A 24,831-nucleotide genomic window follows, 5' to 3' on the forward strand; every position below is an offset into this window, starting at 1 on the left:
AATATTGTTATGCATCCACATAAATTGGCGGAGCTTTGGACATATCAATGTCCATTCTTTGGAAAGAATATTCAAAATATCCTTCCCACTAACTCTCTACCAAAAGGAGGAGGAAGAGGAAGAAGAAGAGTAAGAAGAAAGGAGAAGGAAGAGAAGTATGAAAAGAAGAAGAAGAAGGAGGAGGAGTAGAAGGAGAAGGCGGATGAGGAGTACGAGGAGGAAGAGGACGAGGAGTTAGAGGAGGGAGGATTTAGGAGGAAGAAAATTAGGAAAAGGAGGATGGCGGATAAAAAACTTCTGTTCAAACAATGGATCAACATGAATGGGAATCAGCGATATACAAGTCATTGAAACAATCTGCTGATTATAATTAATCAAAACTTGTTAATTGTAAAGAGTAAGAATTATGAAGAAAGGAGGAGGAAAATGAGATGTGTTTTCAACTATGCTTTTCTTCTAGAACAGCATTTTTACTACAGAACTACGTACTACAGAACTATCTTTTTGCAACAAATAATCCTGTTCTATCTGGGATTGAAAGATAAACAACCAAAAATATCATTCAAAGTAACCCATTTTAAAGTTCCTCATCAATTCCAAAACAATCTGTTAGTTTCCAATAATTAACAAAAATTTCTTTGACAATTAGGATAAATTTGTTTTAATCAAACAGACAACTTGACCAGAAAATTCTTCGACACCAAAAAATTTCACGCTAACCAACGTCAATAGCTGTCTTCATTAAATAATATACTCTCCATATCTTCACATTCATTGACGAAATATCACCGTATCTCTAAATGTGATTGCAAAATATTCCGCAATTAGTCAATGTATTTCACAATAAATATTTAAATATGTTGAAGGAGGAAAGTGTAAGGATGGGAGGGGTAGTGATACAGTATTACCCATTAATGAATAATGTATTTCTCCATTATTCGTCAGCATTTCCAACAAAGAATCTCACCGATCCCGTTATAGCTGGGATTGGAGACAACAATAATATTTATAGGGAGGCGTTAAGGTGGGCCGGGCCACACATGCACAAACACACCTGACCGGTGTCTGACTGTCGGCCGTATGACGTCACTAAAATATATAACGACCTTCTACGGACCGAAAAGGAAACTGCTGGTGACACTGACAATCACTTCACTAGGTTTCACATTAAACTGACACAATTTCTCATATAAAATACTAACGCTTCCCATTCAACTAATGCCGACAGTTGAGAATGACACTGACTTTGGTTAGATTGGATTTAAACTGTCAGTATTCCTAATAAAAAACACCATTGTTCCCCATTCAATCAATGCTGACAGCTTGGTGTGACACTGACTTAGGAGAGATTTGCTTGAAACTGTCAGTAATCTACATAAGCAACACCAACACTTTCCGTTCAATCAATACTGACATTTTGGAGTAGGAATAGCTTCGGTGAGATTCGCTTGAAACTGTCAGTAATCTTCATAAGCAACACCAACGCTTTCCATTCAACAAATGCTGAAAGTCTGAAGTGGCAAAAAGGCCGCGGGCTGATTATTATAATGAAATATGCGGCTATGAAGTGGACAGCGCCCTAAACCAGTGTAAATAGCCGCCACCAGTTATGTAACAAATATGAATGAAAGTTCTTTGTTTTGCATTGTGATTTGAAGAGCTGTTGTTGCAATTGATTTGGTATCTCTGAAATGTGGATTCAATTTCCCGGAAAATGCTATACTGTACGAACAAAAGCAGGAAGATACAAAAAATGTGTGACAAACTTGAAAATAATGTCCGAAACATAAAACAATATATGATGTAATGAAACAATATGGAAGTCATATCCATCACGTTTCTCTTGTTAGAATTTTATATATTTGAAAAGAAACAACAGGAAAGTATAGAAATGTTTTAATTTTTTATTTATTCCTGCAGGGCTACTTGATAAATCACTATGAGGTCTACGTTATAATTGCAGTGTTTGATTAGCAATGGTATTGCTATCCTTGTTTATCATTCGACAAAGCGGATAGTGCTACCTCTTTCTCACTTTGCTCTGTTGCCAGATCGTCTTTTAATAATTCATTATGAAATGATTGAAAAATATAATTTCCTGCTTAATAAAATATAATTGATTATTTTGAACGAGAACGAACAGGTAATATCACATCAATAAACCTGTATCAGCTACCGTCTATAGAAATCATTGACAAGACAGAGGATCCCAACGTTGTTCGCCTATCTTTCTCCACTGCCATTATACACAAATACATAAATGGACGATTTTAACGTGGACTTCACTATAGTACCATTTATTTTCTAAGACATGACCGATTGTCCATGATCAAGTGTCCAGAAAAATGTTGAAAATGTTAACTGATGACATTTATATTGAAGAAAGTTCAGTTTTTCTACTATAGATCTCAGCTTATATTAAGTAAATACTTGTAAATGTAAAGGTGCGTACAGACTTACGTGCCATGAACATGCATATTTCACTTTTTATCAGCGGATGCTCTATGTTTATTATATATGTATCTTATTGTTTCTGTTCAAATACAAATATTAAATTAGCATTGTATTAGCTGATGGAAAGTGAAATGTGCGTGTTCATAGCACTCAAGTCTGTACGCACCTTTATACAGTATGTGAAAAAGCGAAATGAGAAAAACTGAGAATTTACTAAATCAGAAACATTGAAATTTGGCAAGAAGGTTCAGTTGGAATTGGATCTCTCGACGGATTTGAAAATTTTCTAAAAATACGTTCAAACACGACGATTTATCAAATTTTATAAAAAGATTCGGCCAAATAATTATAATCCGATTCATATTTTAGTGTCATGAAATATTCCAAAAACCTTTCTAATTTTGTCAATAATCAAATACTCGTATGTTCGTTCCCACAGCTTCTTAGAGAACGAATCATTCACAAATGTTCAAATATGGAATACAGGTTTAGCTGAGGCATTGTGTATAGTCGGGGACCTTAATCCATCCCAACAATAAATCCACCACAAATTCTATTTAAAAAAAAATCAACATATTTTCGACATCCACCAAATTAACAAAAAGGCGACACGGTTTTCCAGTGAGATACATAGAGATAACAATTTTATAATTCAAATTCAAAATTATACTGAGGATAGAATACATTATTGTATTAGATCACAAACGGTAAAAGTTTCAACACAATTAATTATTGTTGTACATTCTAGGAAAATAGTATTATAACAATAACCTCTCTATACTCAATTGAACGGGTGTGAGAGGGATGAATAGATATAGATTAAATTGACAATTTACTTTCACCTAGTCTGACAATATAACATGAATTCTGATTCATAGATTTTTGGAAAGAATCAATATTTACAAACACAAACAGTCAGCTTTCATAAATAATAACCTCATTATGCTTGTGAAATGAAAATACCTTATTCGAGTTGAGAAAAAATTGTGATAGACAATAAAGATTAGATTTCTTTATTCAAAGTAGAATACAAAATTATACGTATAGTTCGATAGATAATATGAGAACTAACAATACAGCTAACTTTGGAGTTATCTATTTAACTTTCTAGTTGACTATTGAACAAGATAAAGAGCGCGAGAAAAATAAAGGAAAATGGAAACAGAAGACAGACAGACAGAGATAAAATATTGTAGATGCATTTTGGGACGAGACACAACGTAACCGTAGGTAGGCTATTGAAACAAAACATGCGTGGACAAGTAGGGAGAATAAGCATGCTGTTCAGTGCTTTCCATATAACTAATGCTGAAATTTCAAAGTGAATCTGACAAGAGGGAAAATACGCATCCCCGATGCAATGCGTGTCGTATGGGTGACTCACGTGTATGGACATGTGTTGCCAGGCTCAAATCACGTGTCAGAGCACGCTACCCTATGGGAGGAGTGTGTTAGGACTGGCAGAGCGCTCTGGCGGAGACAAAACAAAGTGAAAGGCGCTAAGCGCGCCGCGAGCCGAATGACCTCTAATGCCAGGGGTCAAGGTCGTTTGTGAGGCTACTTCAGAAGAAGGATGTTTGAAGGCTACTTCAGGATGTTTTGAGAGAATACTATTGCTTCTTATGGGGACATCCACACGTTAGGAGAGATGAATTAAAATGTGTGAACATTCCCATAAGACACAATGGTATTCTATTTCTTCTCTGAATTTAGAATCCCTATTAAATCATGAAGTGATAAACATAACCTATTTTTGAACTATTTCTTTAAAAGTTTGGGAAAGGACATGTTTGAGCTTTAAGCCTGTTGTTCCTTTCCCAATCATTCATAATGAGTTGGAATGATAATTGATCTATGAATGTATAAATAAATAAATAAATGATAGCCTAAAGCTGAATAAGAATATCATAGAACGAGAATGTGAGAACAGTATTCTATAAGAACCAATGGTATTTTTTCTGGGACCAGGACTTGATATAGGCCTACCAATAAATTTTGCAGTAGCAAAAGAATATCACAGGCTTTTATGAGAGTGTTTACACACTTTAGCAGAATGAAAATGTGTATGCACTCCCATAAGAACCAATAGTATTATTCTTCTGAATCCAGGACCATGACTTGATATCCTAATAAATATTGCATAGCAAAAGAATATCATTGGTTCTTAAGAGAGTGTTAACACATTGGAAAAATAGAAATGTGTGAACACTCCCATAAGAAACAATTATATTCTTTCACTGCCCTGTACTTGATACCCCAATGAAAGGTAGAGTAGGAAAAAGCCAATGATTCTTATAGGAGAGTTCACAGATATTCTGTTGGCTAGTGTATAAACCTATAAGAGCCAATAATATTCTTTTTCAGCTCAGTAAATAAGATATTCTTTGTAGAATAGTTATTTTAGGTAAGATTTGATGGATATGACTTTCGTTAAACCGTATGTATTGCAATTTTAAATACATGTTCATTATTGTCTAACAATTAAATTTGAGCTTGGTTGTACAAGTGAAGATGCACTGATTTGAATTAATTTCTCAAATCTGGTAACAAGAAACATACATTCTCATAAATATACATGATTTAACTGTAGTTAAATGATTTGAATGTTTACACATACCATAGCTATCGCAAAAGCTACAGTGAAATTCTTTGAGTTCTGGACTATTTGTGTTATGTAGCCTAGTCCCTGTATCAATTTATAAAAATTAAAAAAATTGAATAGCAATTCATTTTTATAAATAACGCAGATGTATTAACCGGAATAACCAGGTATATTAACCTGTTCTTAAACCTGACATAACTATTTTTGGAACAAAGTAAGTCTATGAATAATCTCCAACAAAATACAATATAACTTTGATATAAACTTTGAGCACTCACACTGAAAATAATCTTAGGTTCACTAGAGGTCTACTCCAACGTTCTCTCCCAAACTTATTACAGGTTCTAAAAACAAATTTAAATCTTCACTTCTACTTTTTAATATCAACCGATTTCAATAACCTAAAACATTCCAACCCTGTAAATCTCAATTCAGACCTATTAACAATTGGTTCCACGGCATAAATTAATACACCTCGTATTGAGATTTACTTCAAACTTTCAGTATTCTTGATAAATAACATCACTGCTTCTCATTCAACCAACACTGACACTAACACTTCGTGTATCTCACAATAAATTATTTATTTATTGACATTCGCGTGAGTATATACACTCAGAAGATAAGAAACGTATTGGCATGTATATATGTCAGGTCAAGGTTAGCACGATGCATTTAATAATAATATAGGTATAGATGTGATTTGTGGATCAGTCTGGGAGTCATTACAATTTAGTGTCGGTGTTATGATAATTGATATGACGAGATTCACTATTAAACTGTTATAAACTGTCAAACTGACAATTTGAAGTGAATCTGACCAATAGCGAAATATGCATCTTGAGACGCCTTCATAGACACGAGATTGCACATTATAGAGGGTGATCCTCTTGAACTCTGATCCCACCTGACCCTGGCAAAGCTGCTGTGAAATTCACTTTAAACTGTCAGCTTTGGGTGGATGGGAAGCATTTATGTTATTGTTTATAAGGAATGCTTGACAATTTCAAGTTTCAAGTGAATTTCACTAAAACAGCTTGCCACATCAATGACACTGGCCCTACTGCAGTTCTAGTATAATAATTTCTATAGCATAGATCTGTATCTATCAAGTACTATAAAGTAATCCAAAGCAGGTTCAAAAATTGTCACGTTTTATGTTACGTGTTGCTTTTCGTTCTTTCCTGATGCCCTAAATTTGAACAATTTCAATTTGGACAAAAAAGAATACCATTAGTTTTCATGGGAATGTTCACATGGGTTTCTTTCTGCCAATGTGTGAGCCATAATGACTAATGGTATTATTTTTTGTGCAACAGAGCTGGAATTGGTTATTAATCAGGGATCAAGATATAACATAGAGAAACAATAGCTTGAGTAGATATCCCTTGGTATAGGGCGTTTATGTCGCAAAGTTTACTGTTATCTCAAGCCCAGTCTCAAGATAGTATTATCCCAAGATAGTCCACGTATTTCTTTTCCAAAAAGGTGTGTGACGCTGGTAGTCTCTCATATTGTGCCGTTCATACACTCTCACCCGGCCAAAACCGTGAAAATCTACAATAATCGATAGTAATCGACTTGAGATAACAGTAAAAGTTGCGACATAAACGCCCTATACCATGGGATATCTCTACTCACGCTATTGTTTCTCTATGGTTATAAGCTTAAAAACTCCAAGAGTATCAGGATCATTTCATCATTTTGTCTTTATAACAGGATTCATTTGACAGGAGTCTAATGAATTCAAAATCTACTGAATGAACCCACAAATGAACAGATAATTGAATTATACGGGTTATCGTAAAAATAGTGAACGAATTTTCTTGAAAAATACTATTAAATTGTATATTTACTGACGAAACCAACAATCAACAATAGTTTGTCTTCAAAAATAGTTTCAAAATTTTCATGAAACAGGTAAGAGTAAGTTCTTCCCTATTATTCACCAGTATGATACCATGATATACTATACAAATTGTATACATTTCTCCATTATTATTCGTATTGTATTTTTCTTACGAACATTTTGATTATTAATATTGCATTTATTATTGTTACAAAAATTCCAGTCTTACGATCAGTCTAATCGATAGTCGAAAAATTGATAGATCTCGAAAACGAGGTCGATCGATATAAGACAAATTTACTGGACATTCTTTTTTGCAAATTTCATGTGGAATCTATGGTCTCTGGCTGTTACACCTTTCGTGGAACACTCTGTAGAACTTTATAGATACGGATATTTTACTTCTCTTTAGCTATAAGATTATTTTTATTTTTTATTTGCATTCATTGTCAAACAATGTTCGTTTCAATAGGCCTGGAAACTGCTGTCATATTATCAGATAAAATAAATACCACACATATTTTATTATAGTATTGCCTTTACTATCATCCTCAACAAAATCATTGATCATCAATACATTATGATACATGGAATCTAAGACAATACAACTGCTAAATTATTATTTTTTCTATGATACGATACTCAATAAAAATCAATGATAACTTCTGCTATCACCCTCACAAAATTACACTACAGTAAACGAGGAACACTCAACAAGAATCTCTTCATGTGATGCACGTATATCTCGCATACGTCATCCACTTTATTATTGTAAACGGTTTCTTATCTCCGTGTTCTTATCAGTCAGTCGACGGCTGAGACCACGTGACTCTTTAAACGTGTGTGAGAGAGGCGAAGAAAGGAAGTATAAAAGAGAGAGAGAGCGAGTGAGTGAGAGAGCCTGAGGAAGAAAAAGAGAGTGAGTGTGAGGATGAGAGAGATTTAAAAACGTGATCTTGTCACTTGCCGTATAGTGGATGATGATATTGTCTCGATAGTTGGATTCACTTCAATCTGTCAGCATTGGTTGAATAGGAAGCATTGAAATTATTTACGAGGAATACTGACAGCTAAACGTGAATCTGACAATAATAACTCACTCAACACACATGACAGTAGTTGGTAGGAAAATAACCGGAAACTTACATCGAAACTAGGTCGGTGAAAAGGGAGAGAGAGAATGATAAGAGAAACAGGGAGAGAGAGAGAGAGAGATTGGATGGAGAGTGACAAATAATGATACACAATGTTTACTGATAATTTGGAATGAGACGGAATAATTTGGGATCTACTTTGTAACGTAATTAGTTCCCAAACAATTTGAAGAAAGAGAGAGTAGAAGTCAAAGAGAGAGAAAGAGAGAGAGAGAGAATGATGGGTTGAGTTAGAGGAGGAGCAGCAAATAATAAACAAAGATTCAACTGAGAGACGGAATAATTCCGATTCAATATAATTCGGTCCACAAACGCTTTGAACACTTGAAGACCAAGAAAAGTCAAGTTTCACTATAATGAGATTTACTTTGTACTGTTGAAATTGTTTCTATTTAACATCAAATCGAACATGAGACTTCACGTTCTACTACGTAGTTCTTGATGCATATTATCAGACTATTTTTTAAATGTGTATATAATTTTTAATAACATACAATACCTTTTGTATGTAATTTACTAGTTATTATTAAGTTATACTTTACAAAGGTATTATTGTGTTTTTTCATATTGAATTTATTAACTGTATTTTTATTCTTTTATAATACTGTATATTTCTTCTATTTTTCATCTATTTCTTTTCTATAATAAATTGACTGAATTTTTTCCGTATTTTCATCTTCTTTTATTAAAAATTGTATTATGTTGGGAATTATTGTATTGTGTGAAGGAGGCAAAATGTGTTTCTACCTGTTGTCTTCTTATATAAATATATAAAATTAATATTTTATATTTAATATACCATTAACTAAACTAGTGTATTCTAATAATATAATTATGAGACTTACCATCTATGGTATCACACTATACCATAGACTAGACTTCATATTAATTCTGATAAAATATTATATTCTGTTTTATTTCTCTGTAGTGTTAACATATACATTATAAATTGTATTATTATATTTCTCCATATCGCTAACTAAATTACTTAGTCTAGTCAAATGGTTGTTTTTCAGGAAACAGCCTCAAAAGAATTTTTCTCGACGGTTCTATATGTATTTTGGGGCGCTGAATTCGAATCTGAAATTTGCTGACACGCCAGAGGGCAGCTTCACCCCTAATACCCCCTAAAATTTCGGGGTTATTTAAATATGGGCTAAAATACATTGAAAGAGGATTTTTTCATTTTTTTGATCACATTTCAGTTATGATACATGATTTTGAACCGCCTTGACGAGCTGAGAAGAAGCTTGGGGGGTTTGGGGGTTTTGGGGGTGAAGCCGCCCTCTGGCGTGTCAGCAAATTTCAGATTCGAATTCAGCGCCCCAAAAATACATATAGAACCGTCGAGAAAAATTCTTTCGGGGTTGTTTCCTGAAAACGACCATTTGACTGGACCATACTTTTACAATGAATTACGTAACTTAGTAACCCTCTACCCTGAAAACTAATGGGACGTTGTGATGATGGGGGGGGGGGGTGTTTGAGTGAAAGTTGTAAAGAATTTTTTGAGATTGCTTGAGGGGTTTCGAGAGGGAGAACCCCCCCACACCCCAAATGTGGAAGCCCTTCCAATGTTTGTTTGTCTTGCTTGTAGATTATTAATAGGAGAACATTAATGAATAATACGCAATAATGTGTAATTGCTTCCATTCAAGGAGCAGGGATTCGAAGAGGTGTTTCAAGTGGGTGGAATGTGTGGAGAAGCTCTAGATTCGAATAAGTTTATTTGAGTTAATTGTGCATTATTATTGGGTAGAGGTTGATTGTTTCAATAGAAACTGCGACGTGATTTCATTTGAAAACTAGGTTGAATATTGGCTAATAGATTGTGATTTGTATAATATAACTAGTAAACAAATATTCTCAACCATTAAGGATCTAGGAAGAGGTAGATTGGGTTGGATTGGATCACTACAATTATGTAGATTAACAAAAGAGAGGGAAAGAGAGAGAGAAGGAGAGGTTTCATTCATAAAACGAGGTTGAAAAAGAGACAAAGTAAGAGGAGTGGAGGAGAAAAAATGAGTGAATAACAAGAAGAGAGAAAATCAGTCAAGGCATGATAAATCAAAGAGAAATAAAAGATGCTCTACTGCGTAGTAGAGAATGTTTTCAACTCATTTTTCAAGAAATATAAATTTTCAAGTTGTTTTGCATTGAAAATGATATCACATTTGACAAAAAGACTCTTCTGAGCACAAAAAAATTGGTCATGCCTAAAACCGCCTCTGAAAGCTCATACAAACTCTTCAGACAGGTATTTTGTGCCATCATTTTTTTTTTATTAATTTTTGGCTTTACATACACTTTGGAATTACAACTGAGCATTCAACGATCTGAAAGATTGATTATAGAAGTTACTGAAAACCTAATTATTTCACAAATAATTCATTGAACTGTGAAAAATTGGATTAATAAATGAATATAAATATGGATTAAGGTGAGATACGAAGCTCAAGTTTCTGCAGCTGAAGCATAGTTTCTGCAGCTCAAGGCACATTTGAAACATATACTGAATAATACCACAGACAAGAACGGTGTGTGTATCTGTGATAATACAGAGAGTTACCAGTAATTATATCTATATTAGCGTTACTTATTAGAGTCACTTATCTATATTAGCAATCTCGGTCCAAATAATTATTGATACTTCCCAAGTGAATACAACAGTTGAAAAATAAATTAAATTGGAAAAATTGAAGCTCAACATTATATAAATTAATCTGCACAACTAACTGCCAACATAATACACCAATAATGAGGTTACAACAATATTCTCAAACAACAATCAATATTTGAAATAAGATACACGGTCAATACATCAAACTAATAGCCAATATTATATCAATCTGCATAACTAATGGTCAACAAAATTGTACTCGCATAATTGGGTCTCGTAACAAATTCTACAACCAATTTACAACCAAAGTCAAGTTGAATTAATATTATTAGTTCACTGGTTGTAATAATACCTATGGTGAGATAAACGTCATACTGTCAGTTTTCTTTATTATATAACAACATTCTTCAAACACATAACATAAATGCTTTCCATTCACCCAATTCTGACTGTTTAAAGTGATACTAAACTTAGTGAGGTTCACGGTATATTGTCAGCATTTCTTATAGATAACATCAATGCATCCCATTCAACTAATGGTGACAGTTTCAGTGCATAACCGGCGACCAAACGCCAATGATAATTTATGGTAATGGCAGCGGAGCGAAAAAAACACGACACTTAAATTCACGTGTCTAGAAGTTTAACACGGTAGATCACCACCACCATTCATATTCAGACTCGCCACATACGGCAAAGTGGCGCGGTACTGCGCGTGTGTGAGTGAATGTGTACCAGTTGTAACGTTATGTGTGTCAAGGTTGTAGCATCTGAGAAAACCGTATGACCTTGTCCTAGCCGCATCAAGAGTTTTGGTACTCACTCTCTCTCTCTTGCTGTCAAGTGAGTATTTGTGTGAGTGTGAGAGAGAAAGAGAACGAAAAAATGGAGGTCGACTTCTCTGAAGAGATGTCAAGTGAGTGATAGTAGATACAGATTACAATAATGGCACTAAAGTACGGGGTGGTTATGACTCGAATTTTACTTGCAAATTGTTTGTTTGTCATTTGAACGACCCAGTGATCTGAGTTGGCCTTTGAACAGCTGTTGCAATCTTCAAATAAAATAATAATTATTGTTGACACTATGTCTGGCGACAGTTATTGCAGAGGGCACACGGGTGGTTTTAAATGGTATTTAGCGGTTGAAAATTCCAGTCCTTTTTTGGAGGTAGGCTGAAAACTGTATGCATTATTTAAGCCCCCTGCACACAGGGGCAATAGTGGCGTCCACTAACCCCAGCCATTATTAGCGGCTACTAAAATGCATAATTTCCGGCAATCAGTCCGGTTGTGCATTTGACTTTAGGGCCGGTTTCCGAGCTCGGGATTTAGCTAAGTTCTAGATTTTAAACAGCTGGAGTCAGAAAATTGGCTTTCCGAAACGGGGCGTAGTCGCAGTTTTTATGATAATCTTTATTTTCTCATTTCTATAATTGGAAACGTTTTTCCTTGACAAAATGAAACATTCCTAAATAATACAAATTAGCTGAAACTTTACACTATTTTATTTTGTGTTCAATCTTCTAGTTTTTCGAAATTTAATTCAAACGTGGACTGCGACGCCCCGTTTCGGAAAGCCAATTTTCTGACTCCAGCCGTTCAAAGTGTAGGTGCAGGTTGCACAAAAGTCGGTTAAATTTTAATCATGATTCATTCTACGAGAACCAATCAGAGACGTCTTATGAAAAATACCTTCTCTGATTGGTTCTCGAGAAATTAATCACGGTGAAAATTAAGCCGGCTTCTGTGCAACCGGCATTAGGTGTTCTAGCTGTTCAAAACTAAATCCCGAGTTCGGAGACCGGCCCTTAGAAACTTTTTACTGGTGACATTTTTAAAAAAATTCGATTTAGATACTATCAAGTTAGACTACGAAAATAAAATAAATTCCCGAGAAAAATTTTTATTATTCAAATAAATAATTAGTATCAGTAACTAAAATTGCATGCCTAGCTATAGTATTTCCACTATACAGTATATTATGGTTCAGTCAAGAGAAAAAAATTGGCATTGCAGCAGCGTCAAGGCATTTTTTGTGACACCTTTTCCTTGTGAATGACCTACATCCCATATCTTATATATGCTAAAGCTAGATTCCCCACATATCAGAATCAGTGAAGTTATTATTTTAGTTATAATAATGTGAAATATTTTTCCTATGTTTGGCTTTTAAACATCTAAATTTGAAAATCTACTTTGTGAACATATTTAAGGACTGAAAATATTGTGAAGTGAACAACTACAAGACTTAACCTATTTTTGACTATATGTAACCTTATATAAATTTGGGAGAGGAATAGCACAAGGTTACCTTATTTTTTCTCTCCCTATCATTTTGATGATGAACTTATTGTAACATTTTTTCTCTCTCTCTCATTTTGATGATGAACTTATTGTAACATTTTTTCTCTCTCTCATTTTGATGATGACTTATTGTAACATTTTTTCTCTCCCTATCATTTTGATGATGAACTTATTGTAAGAATCAATACAGAATTTAAATAAAGTGTGGGTGTACAGTGAAAATTTAATTACCATGATTTCTAATGGGATTATTCCCACTCAGCCTGACCGAGCGAGTATAAATAGTCTCACTGGATCTTATGGGAATAATATTCTCACTGTACCGGATACGCTCACTGATACTGATACGTGGGGATACAGTATTATAGAGAACTCTGTAAAATAAAACGTTCCCGTGAAAATTGAACACTTTGAGACGTCCATATGTCAACTTATTTTAATCGGTCTTTAACATTGGAATCTGAAAGAATAGGTTCCCCTATTTTTTTCAAATGGTCTATCAAATAAATATTCTGTAAATAAAATAAACTTATAAAAACAATATAAAAACTTGAAGTACCCTTTTATTAAAAACTTTAGAATATGTTAACATATTAAAATAGAATAGTTAAAATGTCCGGTCTCACAATAGAATAGAATCTTAATAGAATAGTTAAGGAGTCCGGTCTCACAAGGTGTCAAACTATCAAAATATTCTCAAGTTTTTAATAAAAGGGTACTTCAAGTTTATATTGTTTTTATTAATTTGAATAAAGTAGCCCATATAAGTGTAAGAGAAGTGATTTTATAAAATAAACTAAATATCCCTGTTTTATTCTCTCAGATCGGAATTGAAATAAAAAATATCGCTTTATCTATAGAGTCGAAATGAATGCACCACTTTTTTCACAAAACCTTGTAACACAAGTGCAAAAAACCTGTATTTTTTTCAAGTGAAGGTCAGCGGTCCGACTTTTTTCCAGCCGATCGCCTAATTCAAAAGACAATCGCGGCTGAGTCAAGTGCCATAATTAATCAGACACAACAAAAACCGATCTGAAATCTGGAGTCCACTCAAGGCAAACAAGCAAAGGACGCGTGCTCTCGTTAAATACAAAAATACATAAACGCCACAATCATACTGCACACTGTCAGAGCTTTGTAATGCATTTAGTAGAGACAGAGGGAGAAATAAATAAATATAAAGATAGAGTGAGAGGAGAGAGAGAGAGAGAGAGAGAGAGAGAGAGAGAGAGAGAGTGATAGGAGGTAGGGAGATTGATTGATTGATTGAGTACCTACTTTACTTAAGTAGATTACAATATATACTGGCTTATACACTTATATACAATAGCTCACAATACAGCAAAATTATAGATGAATTTACATAATATAGACTAAGAAAATAATTATTGAACTGTATATGATATGAAAAAGCAATTTGTAATATAATAACTATAGGTAATAATATTGTTATGCATCTACATAAATTAGCGGAGTTTTGGACATATCAATGTCCATTCTTCGGAAAGAATATTCGAAGTATCCTTCCCACTAACTCTCTACCAAATAGGGGAGAGAGAGAAAGAAGGGGGGAAAGAGAGAGAGGGAGTCATTGAAAAAATGGATGAGTCAACAGAGAGATAGACAGAGATGAAGAGCTATTTTAGTGGAGAGATAATGATTCAGAATAATTTCATTCCGATAAGATTTTACCACAGATAAGATGTTATATTCTATTTTATGATATTCAGCGGAAAATAGTTGCTTCGTACGTTTATTAGCATAACTGTAAACTACAGTGGATGAAATGAGAATTTGATTTTATGACTATTCAAATGGAGTGAGTAACAAATAAAAGTATAGACTATAAAAAACTGTAGGTATTTAATTTTCTTGTGACAAGGAAACTTTAATGAACGGTAGTTTTCAGTATGTTTTTTTAGAGTTCAGCCTCCACCTTAATCACTATCTCTAGTTTTCCTAGATGTAAGGAAAACCTCTAAAGAAGAATTGAACGCATAGCGCCAGTAAAACAATCTGTATAAGGAAAACCTATGATATGATAAAAACCTCTTTCGTTAATTTTTTTCTATGACACATTTTCATTTTCTTCACCCCCAAGAAAAAGCACAACCCTGGTTATTTATAAACCTATCTGGAAAATCTGATAAAATCTGGAAAATCTAATAATACTGGTGAAATGCATGTTGAGGCGAAGCTCTTTACCAAAAATTGGTTTTGACTCTGTCCAGAATCACTTATGTCTTTTGGAAGTCTGGAAGTCAAATAATAGTTGTATAATAAAATTTTGTAATATTAATTCTTATAAATTCTTAAAGTGCATGAAGTTTCTTGGTTCGAAATTTTCTAGTTTTATTAAGTGTTGACGTTTTGAATAATTTCTGGATTTTTTGTAATGTTAATTTTTTTTTCAAGTGATAGTACTAATATAGCCTAAATTTTTATTTTGACTGAAGTATAAATTTGAGAAGGGACAGTTTTGACAGTCATGTTAAGGGTAATAAATGTACATGATTGAATAAAATGAATGATTTGTAATTTTTTTGAATAATAAGGCAATAAGATTATAGAACAAGAACAATATAGGCAGAAACACACAAGGCGGTTTATCAGACAAGTCGGCACGGCACGTCAGAACAATCAGCTCTCCGATTGGCTGGATTGGGTTGGCGTATTGAGAATCAGCCAATCGAGAGCTTCCTATCCTGACGTGCGACTAGTCTGATAAACGCCTCGTAAGAGAGAGTCATCATTAATATATGAGGGGTGGGGTTGATACGGATTAGATAAGATTTCAGAAGAGATTATACGAATAGACAGTCTAAATAGAAGATATTATTTCAAAACAGATTAGACAACAGAAGGAGGAAGAGAGTGTGAGCAAGTCAGAGAGAGTGAGAGAGATTAGAGTTCTTTATTTATGTATGTTACTATATATATATATATATATATATATATAATATATATATATATATATATATAATATATATATATATATATATATATATACCGAAAGAGAGAGAGAGAGTCAAAGAGACAGATAATCGGATTAGAAAAGGGAAAGGTTCAAAAAAGAAATTGTGAGTACACTTCAATTAGTACACTATTAATAATGTGTAAGATCTATATTGTCTACCACCCATTAGCAAGGAGATAGATATTGAATGAACAAATACTCTCTCTCTCTCTCTTCCCTCTCTCATGGAGAGTGGTGTCGACAGGTGGTCTATCCTCCAGTTGTGTGTCATGGCTGCCGTCTAAATAATGATAATCTTCACTGTTTTAGGTTAAGTGCAATGGGTCTGTATGTTCATGCTCCAATAACCCACATGCAGCAACCAGCAGCCGCCTTCACTGTCAATAAAGTGATCACTGAACAATTTATGTACTTCCAATAACAATTATCTCAACCCTTTCCTAAAGAGTGTGATACAAAAGTGTGCGTTCATTGATAAGTTGATTATTCAGAAGCCTATCATACATGTGGTGTTAACAAACAATTCCTGAATTTATACAATTTTTATTAAAATTATTTACTACTACCATAAATTATTATTCCAATATATCACTTCGTTTTCATGTCAATTTCATAACTCTCAGCATATAATACAATCATTCAATATTTGCAGCAGCAGCCTTCAATGTCAATAAAATAATCACTGATCAATGTGATTATGTCCTTTCAATAAAAATTATCATACCACTTTTCTAAGAGTGTGACACAAAAGTGTACGTTCATTGATAAGTTGATTATTCAGAAGCCTATCATACATGTGGTGTTAACAAACAATTCTTGAATTTATAAAATTTTTATTAAAATTATTTACTACTACCATAAATTATTATTCCAATATCACTTCGTTTTCATGTCAATTTCATAACTCTCAGCATATAATACAATCATTCAATATTTGCAGCAGCAGCCTTCAATGTCATCAAAATAATCACTGATCAATTTATGTGCTTTCAATAAAAATTATCATACCATTTTCTAAAGAGTGTGTCACAAAAATGTACGTTCTTTGATAAATTGATCATTTAGAAGCATAGATCATTTCAAGATGGAGTGGTACATACTATCAGACAGAAATACTGTATGTAGCTTCAGTATCTTTACCGGATGGAAGATGGAATGTATGACAGTAGCGTAGCCAGGATTTTGGAATGGAGGGATTTACCAAAATTTTGGGCCCCTTATAGACTTCACCCAGTGCAATTTGATGAGTGGGGGTGTTATCTTTACGGGCCTTTTTTTCGGGGGCTCATGGGGGGGGGGTTGTAATCTGGTACCCCCCTTCGCTATGCCATTGACGTATGACTGCTCTCTGTGTGCACACACCCTCAACTCCAGGGTCAATTATACTAATATCTAATCCATCAGATTAGATAAATGACAAACTCTCGTTAATCTCGATGACCAATCACATCAATTTTTCAAAAAGCTTCCACCACTCATTCATAAACTATTAATTGATCTAAAATCAATCTTTTACGAATCTACTGGCCAAAGATCTATAAATAGAAGAGAATCCCAGCATATTATTCTATATATTGTGATAATTGTCTATTCTTTTTTGATTCATACAATAAGTACATCATCATAAATGATAGGGAGAGAAAGAATAAGGTAACCTTGTGCTATTCCTCTCCCAAATTTAGATACGGTTACACATAGTCCGAAGAAAGGTTTAGTGTTGTAGTTGTTCACTTCACAAAATTTTCATTCCTTAATTACTTTTACAAAGTAGATTTTTAAATTTAGATGCTTCAAAACCAACCGTAGAAGAATTATATCACATTATCATCACTAAAATAGCTAATATTCACATATTAATAGATAAATATAATCTTCAAAACAGATCCACCCCTCTCACTCTTGATCTATAAGAAGAAGAAAATCTCAGCTTATTCAATCTATTGTGTTTATTGTATATGAATAGATAAATATAATCTTCAAAACAGATCCATCCCTCTCACTCTAAAACAGCAATCTCATGAAAGTAATTTAGAAATTGCATACGCGCTTTTAAACAATCATTGACAGTATTGCAAATAAACACACTATTATCATTACTAATGCATTTTACCAAGACATATAACTATCACTCAAATGTATTTACAATTTACAAGTGGCTCATGGAAGCAAAGCACATATATATCACAGATCATTAGCACTAAAGGCCATCAATTATTATCTATATCTATTCACAGTATTATATTATACGGTGTTATTGTAAACCTTTTGATTCTACGACTCAACTTAAAACGACGCAATAAAAATATATACTACACAGAGAGAGAGAGAGAGAGAGAGAAGAGATCTTAGAAGAAACATAGAAAGAGAAAGAGGGGAAGAATAAGAGAGAGAAAGAGTGAGTAAAGAATAAGGAGAATAAGGTGTTACCTTGTAACAGAATACAGGATCGGATTACGACCTTGTCTCAAATAATATAATAATGAAAAAATACAATATCTACACTCATCAACTGTCTGGTTCATGCCTTTAATAGCTAACCACACCTTGCAAGCTAATTAAAATTGGAGCAGAAATTTGGGACAGCAATAACAATTACGATTTCAAGTTCTCGGGCGAATTGAAAAGCTGGCTTGATTGATAAGATGATGCAGAGTTACTGATACTTCTAGAAACAAACCTTAAAGAAGTCGTTTTAATGTAAGGCCAGTTTCCACCAACTTCTATTGAATTTAACGGCGATTAAATATGATGTCACCGCATTGTCGTCTCCAGTCCACCAATCTCTATAGAAACTTAACGACGGTTCACCGATGTAACCACATTTATTTATTGAATAGAACAAACAATATAATAGTCGGAAGACAAAAAACAGGCGATTGCCCAAAACTTCTTCAATTTCTTAATTTTGTCTCAGATTGTCCAAATATTATGTAGGTTATGTACATTGTCACATCCTATTTGTCAAGGTACATAAAATACCTATGTATTCTAGGTACATTGCTATTTGTTATCAATATTATTATTATTGTTACTTGTAACGTGAAGCTACAAATCTGAGCACAGCTCATGTGGCATGTAACAGTCATGAACACATGTTCATTGGTTCTGTTAGATTACTTGATTTAACAGCGGACTAATTATTTTTAAAATTATTGAGGTTATTACATTAACAATATTATCAACAAGTAAGTTGTTACAACCTTGAATAGAAACATATTGCTAGTAAGTTAATTTCACTAATAAGCCTGATAATAAGACTGAAACATCCAACTCACCCTTGAGATTTTTTTCTTGTGATAGGTATATTCATCATCTTCACTTGTAGCGGCCGTCGTAAAGTTCAAGTTCCTGAAAAAAAATATATTTTAATAGAAAAAACTATACAAGAAATGGGATAGGCAAAAAAAAATTAAGTTGATAAAAACAGCGTACAAAAATTCAAGAAAACAAGAAATATTACATTTTAAATGAATTGACTTTTGCCACTACCAAATAAATTCTCACGAACAAGTCTCGAAATTCAAGCTCACTTAAGAAAAAAACATTATGCGTCTATGTATAGCATAAATAAATAGTGTATGATTTCAAGTGTACAACATTACTGAGTTGTGTGTTATAACGACTTGGAATTGAATTGACACATTCATTGAAAAGTTTCTATTAAATATTCTAATTGAACGTTTTTATGAAACTCTGTAGTGAGATTCACTTCAAACTGTCAGAATTCCATGCAAGAAAACACCAAAGTTTCCCATTTCAATAAAAATTGACAGTTTAAAGTAAATCTCACTCCAGTAAACTGAAAGCTTGAACATCCAAGAGCAGAATAATACTGTGAATGAAGGAAACAATACGATTGGTCATTGGTTGACCTGTGATTGTCCGAAAAAATACACACTCACAGTAGGCGGAGCATTCAGACCACTCTACTGTTGTGTTCTGCCTGTAGTTTCAATGCTCCCCCACTTTGGGCGTGTCTTGTATCGGCCAATGGCAGACCTTACAGGACTGTGACATAACCTATATCTTGATTTGGACTGTAGTATAAATTTGAAAGACAGTTTTGGGCATAAGCCAGTTGTGCCTCCTCATATAAGTATAACAATTGTGCAAGATTGAAAAAATCTACATGGTCATTAAAAAAAATCATCTTCAACACCACATAACACAAAAAGTCACCTGTTTTTCCTCCTATCCCAATAAATTTTGATGATAAGTATAAATGAATGAAAAGATTATGAATTCGTATTTGTTGTTAAAATCCAACAAAGAGTTTCTTCAGTTCAATCTTGAAGTCATTGAATCATGTTTTTTGTATTGACACGCTTTCCAACAGCTGCAATAAACTTCAACATGATTAAAGTAACGTGAAAATTTATTATCAACATTCAATTTTTTACCACATTCCCTAATCAAAGAAACAAAACATCTCCAAAAATTAGGTCAATTCACTCGATATTCTCAGGGGCCAATCACACTTTGACCCAAGAAGTCTTACGCTATCAGTAGATTGGCAAACATTTTTTTTAGCAACTTGATAAAAAAATTCAGATCAGTTCATCTGTATTGACTTGAGTGTAGTATGACCCTTTTCAAACTGTCAGCATTGGTTGAATGAGAAGCTTATATGTTATTTTATGAGAAATGCTGACAGTTTAAAGTGAATCCCACTGTAGAGTACTTGAGTACTATCAAATAAATGAGTGAAATAAACAAAAATGAGCTGACGTCATGATGATGTATTTGAGAGACAAAGTCCAACAAAATACACACCCACCTAGATAAGGAATTATTATTTATTTTGTTCATTCTCTACTCTCATTCTCTCAGACTCAGTCTTCCTCTCTCTATATTTTAATCATTATCTTTTTTCACTTACTCTCTCAATCACATCTTTATTACTGTGATAACAAAGAAACAAACCACTTTTCAGCAAGATAAAGGGGTTTATCTTTTCACTTACAAGGGGTAAAAAAGGCTAACTTTCTGCCACTCAGAGATATAATATCATATCAACCGCGTTAATTATTATTGAGTTTGCCAAATGATCATGAAAAAATCATGATTTTTAGAATTACTGTGCAAACATTGATAGGATCAGCAATGAGTTCAAATGGGGTCACACATGACAATGCAAGGCTTGAAACTCTGTAATTCCATTCAGTATCGTTAAACTGTATTTCATATAATTTTTCTATTATTTGATAATTATTGTTTCGTAAAGATGATGCCGACATTCCACTTGTGTAGAAGAACTCATCTTTCTTCATCTCATCCTTCATTTGCCTTTATCTTCATCCTCTATATGGAGATATATTATGATTAAATAAATATTTGTGTTCAGAGTGAGTAACATTAGGTAATATCCCAGAGTGATTATCTTGTTTATTGTCGCTTACCAAGTAAAGTCTTTTTCTATAAGTCTTATTTTGTAAGTTAAGTTAAGTTAATTTATGGTGCAATGGACAAAAGAAAACAATCGGTTACAAAAAATGAAGAAATATAATCAGGTAAATTAAGAAATATAACTATTGTTATTGATTGGGTTTTTTTTGTATGTAAAGGATTATTTTTATATATCCCTCAAATAGCATCTAGAGGGATACTATCGCACTATTGTAATACTCAAATAAATTCAAATTCAAATAAATTATTCTTTTCTATAGTATAATAAAGGAAAGAAATGGCTTATACACGTATGGGATAGGAAATTCACGAATGACGCATCATCACGTCTGAACTATACTGGACAGAATAACTCGAAATTTTGTAAATAGATTCTCAATTCACCGAGGATGTTTCAAATTCTTCAAGATTTCAGTAGGTCAAGTTTTTATTTAGACCCTTGTGGAGCACTGGTTATCTGCTAGTTCTAAATAGTGTTCTCTCTCTAATACTACATCTTCACCCACTTCCATCTCTTTCCTCTTCTCTTTTCTATTTTCTTCTCATTTTTTCCTCGTATCCATATCCACTATACATGAAATCAACAAATTCATTTTTGATTCCAATTTTTACTGTATTAATTTTCTTCAGTAGCTATTTTTTGCTTTTTCTTTCAGCAGTGAAGTGATTCAGTTTATTGAAAAACACTTATTTTCCAAGACTTTTATTATTCAATATTGATCTCTCATATTAATTTATTACATTTTACTGTAATTTCTTGCTTCAATGTTTTATAATCTCTACATATTTTGTATTCAATTGTTTGCTAGCGACGTGATTAAGTGGTAGAGTGGGCATTATTGTCCAAACTTCGCCACGTCAACAAATAAACAAGTCATTCTATTCTATTCTATTAATTTTGCTTCTTCAGCTCTATCCCCTTTTACTAAAAGCCCTATCTTTTAATACTAATAGCTTACCTCCAGTTTCTCTTTTATTTAGTACACAGTACTTTTATTCCCTCAACAGCATTTGCTACTCTCATTTTATTCTCCCTATTTTCCTGCCAGTGTTCATCTAGACCGCTTCTCTTCCTTATTATTAGTCTTCTTCTTGTTCTTCTCAATCTCTTGTTCATCTCTTATTTCAGTTCTTCTCCTTCTTCTTTTTCATCTTTTTAATCTCTTTTTCATCTCTTCTTCCATTTTTCCTCTTTCTTGTTTATCTTATCAATCTCTTTTTCATCTCTTCTTTCACTTCTTCTTTTTCTTTTTAATATCTTTTTCATCTCTTCTTCCACTTTTCCTCCTTCTTGTTTATCTTCTCAATCTCTTTTTCATCTCTTCTTTCACTTCTTCTTCTCCTTCTTCTCAATCTCTTCTTAATCTCCTCCTTCTTCTTTTTCTTCTTCATCATCTTAATCTCTTTTTCATCTTTTCTTTCACTTCTTCTTTTCCATCTTCTTAATTTCTTTTTCATCTCTTCTTTCACTTCTTCTCCTACTTTTTCTTCCCCATCTCTTTTTCATCTCTTCTTTCACTGCTTCTTCTTCTCCTTCTTCATCTTCTTAATCTCTTTTTCATCTTTTCTTTCACATCCTCTTCTCCTCCTTCTTTTTCTTCTCAATCTCTTTTTCATCCCTTCTTTCACTTCTTCTTCTCCTTATTGTTTTTCTTCTCAATCTTTTTTCATCTCTTCTTCTACTTCATCTTCTTAATCTCTATTTGACCTCTCCATCTATTCTTTCACTTCTTCTTTTCCTCCTTCTTCATATCTTCTTTCACTTCTTCTTTTCCTCCTTCTTCATATCTTCTTTCACTTCTTCTTCTCCTTCTTCTTTTTCTTCTTAATATCTTTCTCATCTCTTCTTTCCCTCCTCCTCCTCCTTCAACCTGCTTTTCTTCCTCTGCTTCTCATCCTCCTCAGCAGCAAGTGTGCTAAAATGTACTCGTCGTTGATTCGAGTTGAGAGTTGAAGATTTATGAGATGTCCGAGACATGGCAGCTCCTAATTTTCTGGCCACTTGCCTTTACTTGCTTCACTTCAAACTGTCAGCATTAGCTCAACTAGTCACATTGATTTAATTCATAAGCATTGCTGACAGTTTGAAATGAGTCTCGCCACAGTAAGATACACCTCCACCTGACAGCATTGGCTGAATGTGAAACATCGACGTTATCTGTGAGCAATGGTGACAGTTTTAGGTGAATCTTACTGTAATTTCCTTGCTTCTCTTTCAGCATCTTCACCATTCCAAACTTCACCGACTCTTACGTCACAAAATATTACATACGTGTTCACTCAATCTAAAATAGAAAATTTGGAAAAAAATATGATTCGTCCCTTTTACGATTCACTACACTAGCAAGTGACGTCAGATTTTTGATCTTCATGAAATAATGAATGAATATCAAAACATTTGTTCTTTTTGAGAAGAGTCATTCCGGTGAGTTTGGTGGATTCTTTCACCAAATGTCCACATGTTCATTCATTTCTATGATTATGTATGTAGGCTACTGAATATTTCAATTATTAATAATTGTATTATTATTAGAGTATTGTATTATTAATTGGAAATATTTCTAGTAATTTTGTATTTTGGAGAAATAAAGATTTTTTTGATTTCTGAACTTAATTGTTTTAATAGCTAACAATCTAGTAAGTTTTCACAAGATAATAATCAAAACTTGTTTCCATAACTCATAATTTCACAATGTACCAAGTTCAATGCTCATTGATTTCTAATATTAATCCTATTTATTCTTATCCAATTATGGGATGAGGCCGAGTACAAACAAGTCTTTGTATCATGAACCTTCCATATTTGAGATTTCGGCAAATTCGTTCAAGCCATTTCCGATTTTACAAAAATCCATAAACTGCTACTTTGATACAATAGAATAAAATGTCAATAAGTATTACGTCATTGACTTTTTTATAGTAGCATTTATTTACCTCTCAAATGAGCTCATGTAATTGTTTTGTTGTTATTTCACCCCCTACTATAGAACTTATTGAGCTAGATTTAGGAATATAAGAATTTTTGGGCTGACGTCTGTTTTCCATTCCGTTACAGTAATTGTGATTCAATGTATGCACTCTTGCTGGGACTGTCTCTTTTGTGAGAAGACACCCATTTGTTAACGTGCAAATCATACGCCGATACAGACCCTAGTTGGCTGAAGAAGCAGATGTAATTTCGGCGAAACTAAGACAATGAGGCGAATGCATGTATTATTATTGTATTTTATTTAGAATTTGTAAATGCCAACCTGCTAAAAGCTATAGGATAACTGTTTTCTTCCATGCAATTGTATGATAAAATTAATAAATAATGAATTTAAATATTTCAAACTTTTAAAATTTTGCAAGAGTATCTCTACGAAGAAAACAAAAGGTTGCAACGTCTCTAGTTCGCCTAGAATTAGGCTAAGTAGCCTCCAAGTCTTTCTAAATAGATTAAACGATTTTCAACTGT

General features: G+C 33.3%; 1 protein-coding gene across 1 annotated transcript in view; it reads right to left on the bottom strand.

Moving 5' to 3' along the window:
• Positions 1 to 24,831, bottom strand: part of LOC111050521 (transcription factor cwo) — a 63,705-nt gene that overhangs the window by 25,975 nt on the left and 12,899 nt on the right. Inside the window, exon 3 of the mRNA XM_022336858.2 lies at positions 19,244 to 19,316. Coding sequence (XP_022192550.2) covers positions 19,244 to 19,316 — 73 coding nt within the window. The remainder of the gene's footprint in view (positions 1 to 19,243; positions 19,317 to 24,831) is intronic.

This window comes from Nilaparvata lugens, chromosome 13 (assembly GCF_014356525.2).
Source record: "Nilaparvata lugens isolate BPH chromosome 13, ASM1435652v1, whole genome shotgun sequence".
Classification (NCBI taxonomy): domain Eukaryota; kingdom Metazoa; phylum Arthropoda; class Insecta; order Hemiptera; family Delphacidae; genus Nilaparvata; species Nilaparvata lugens.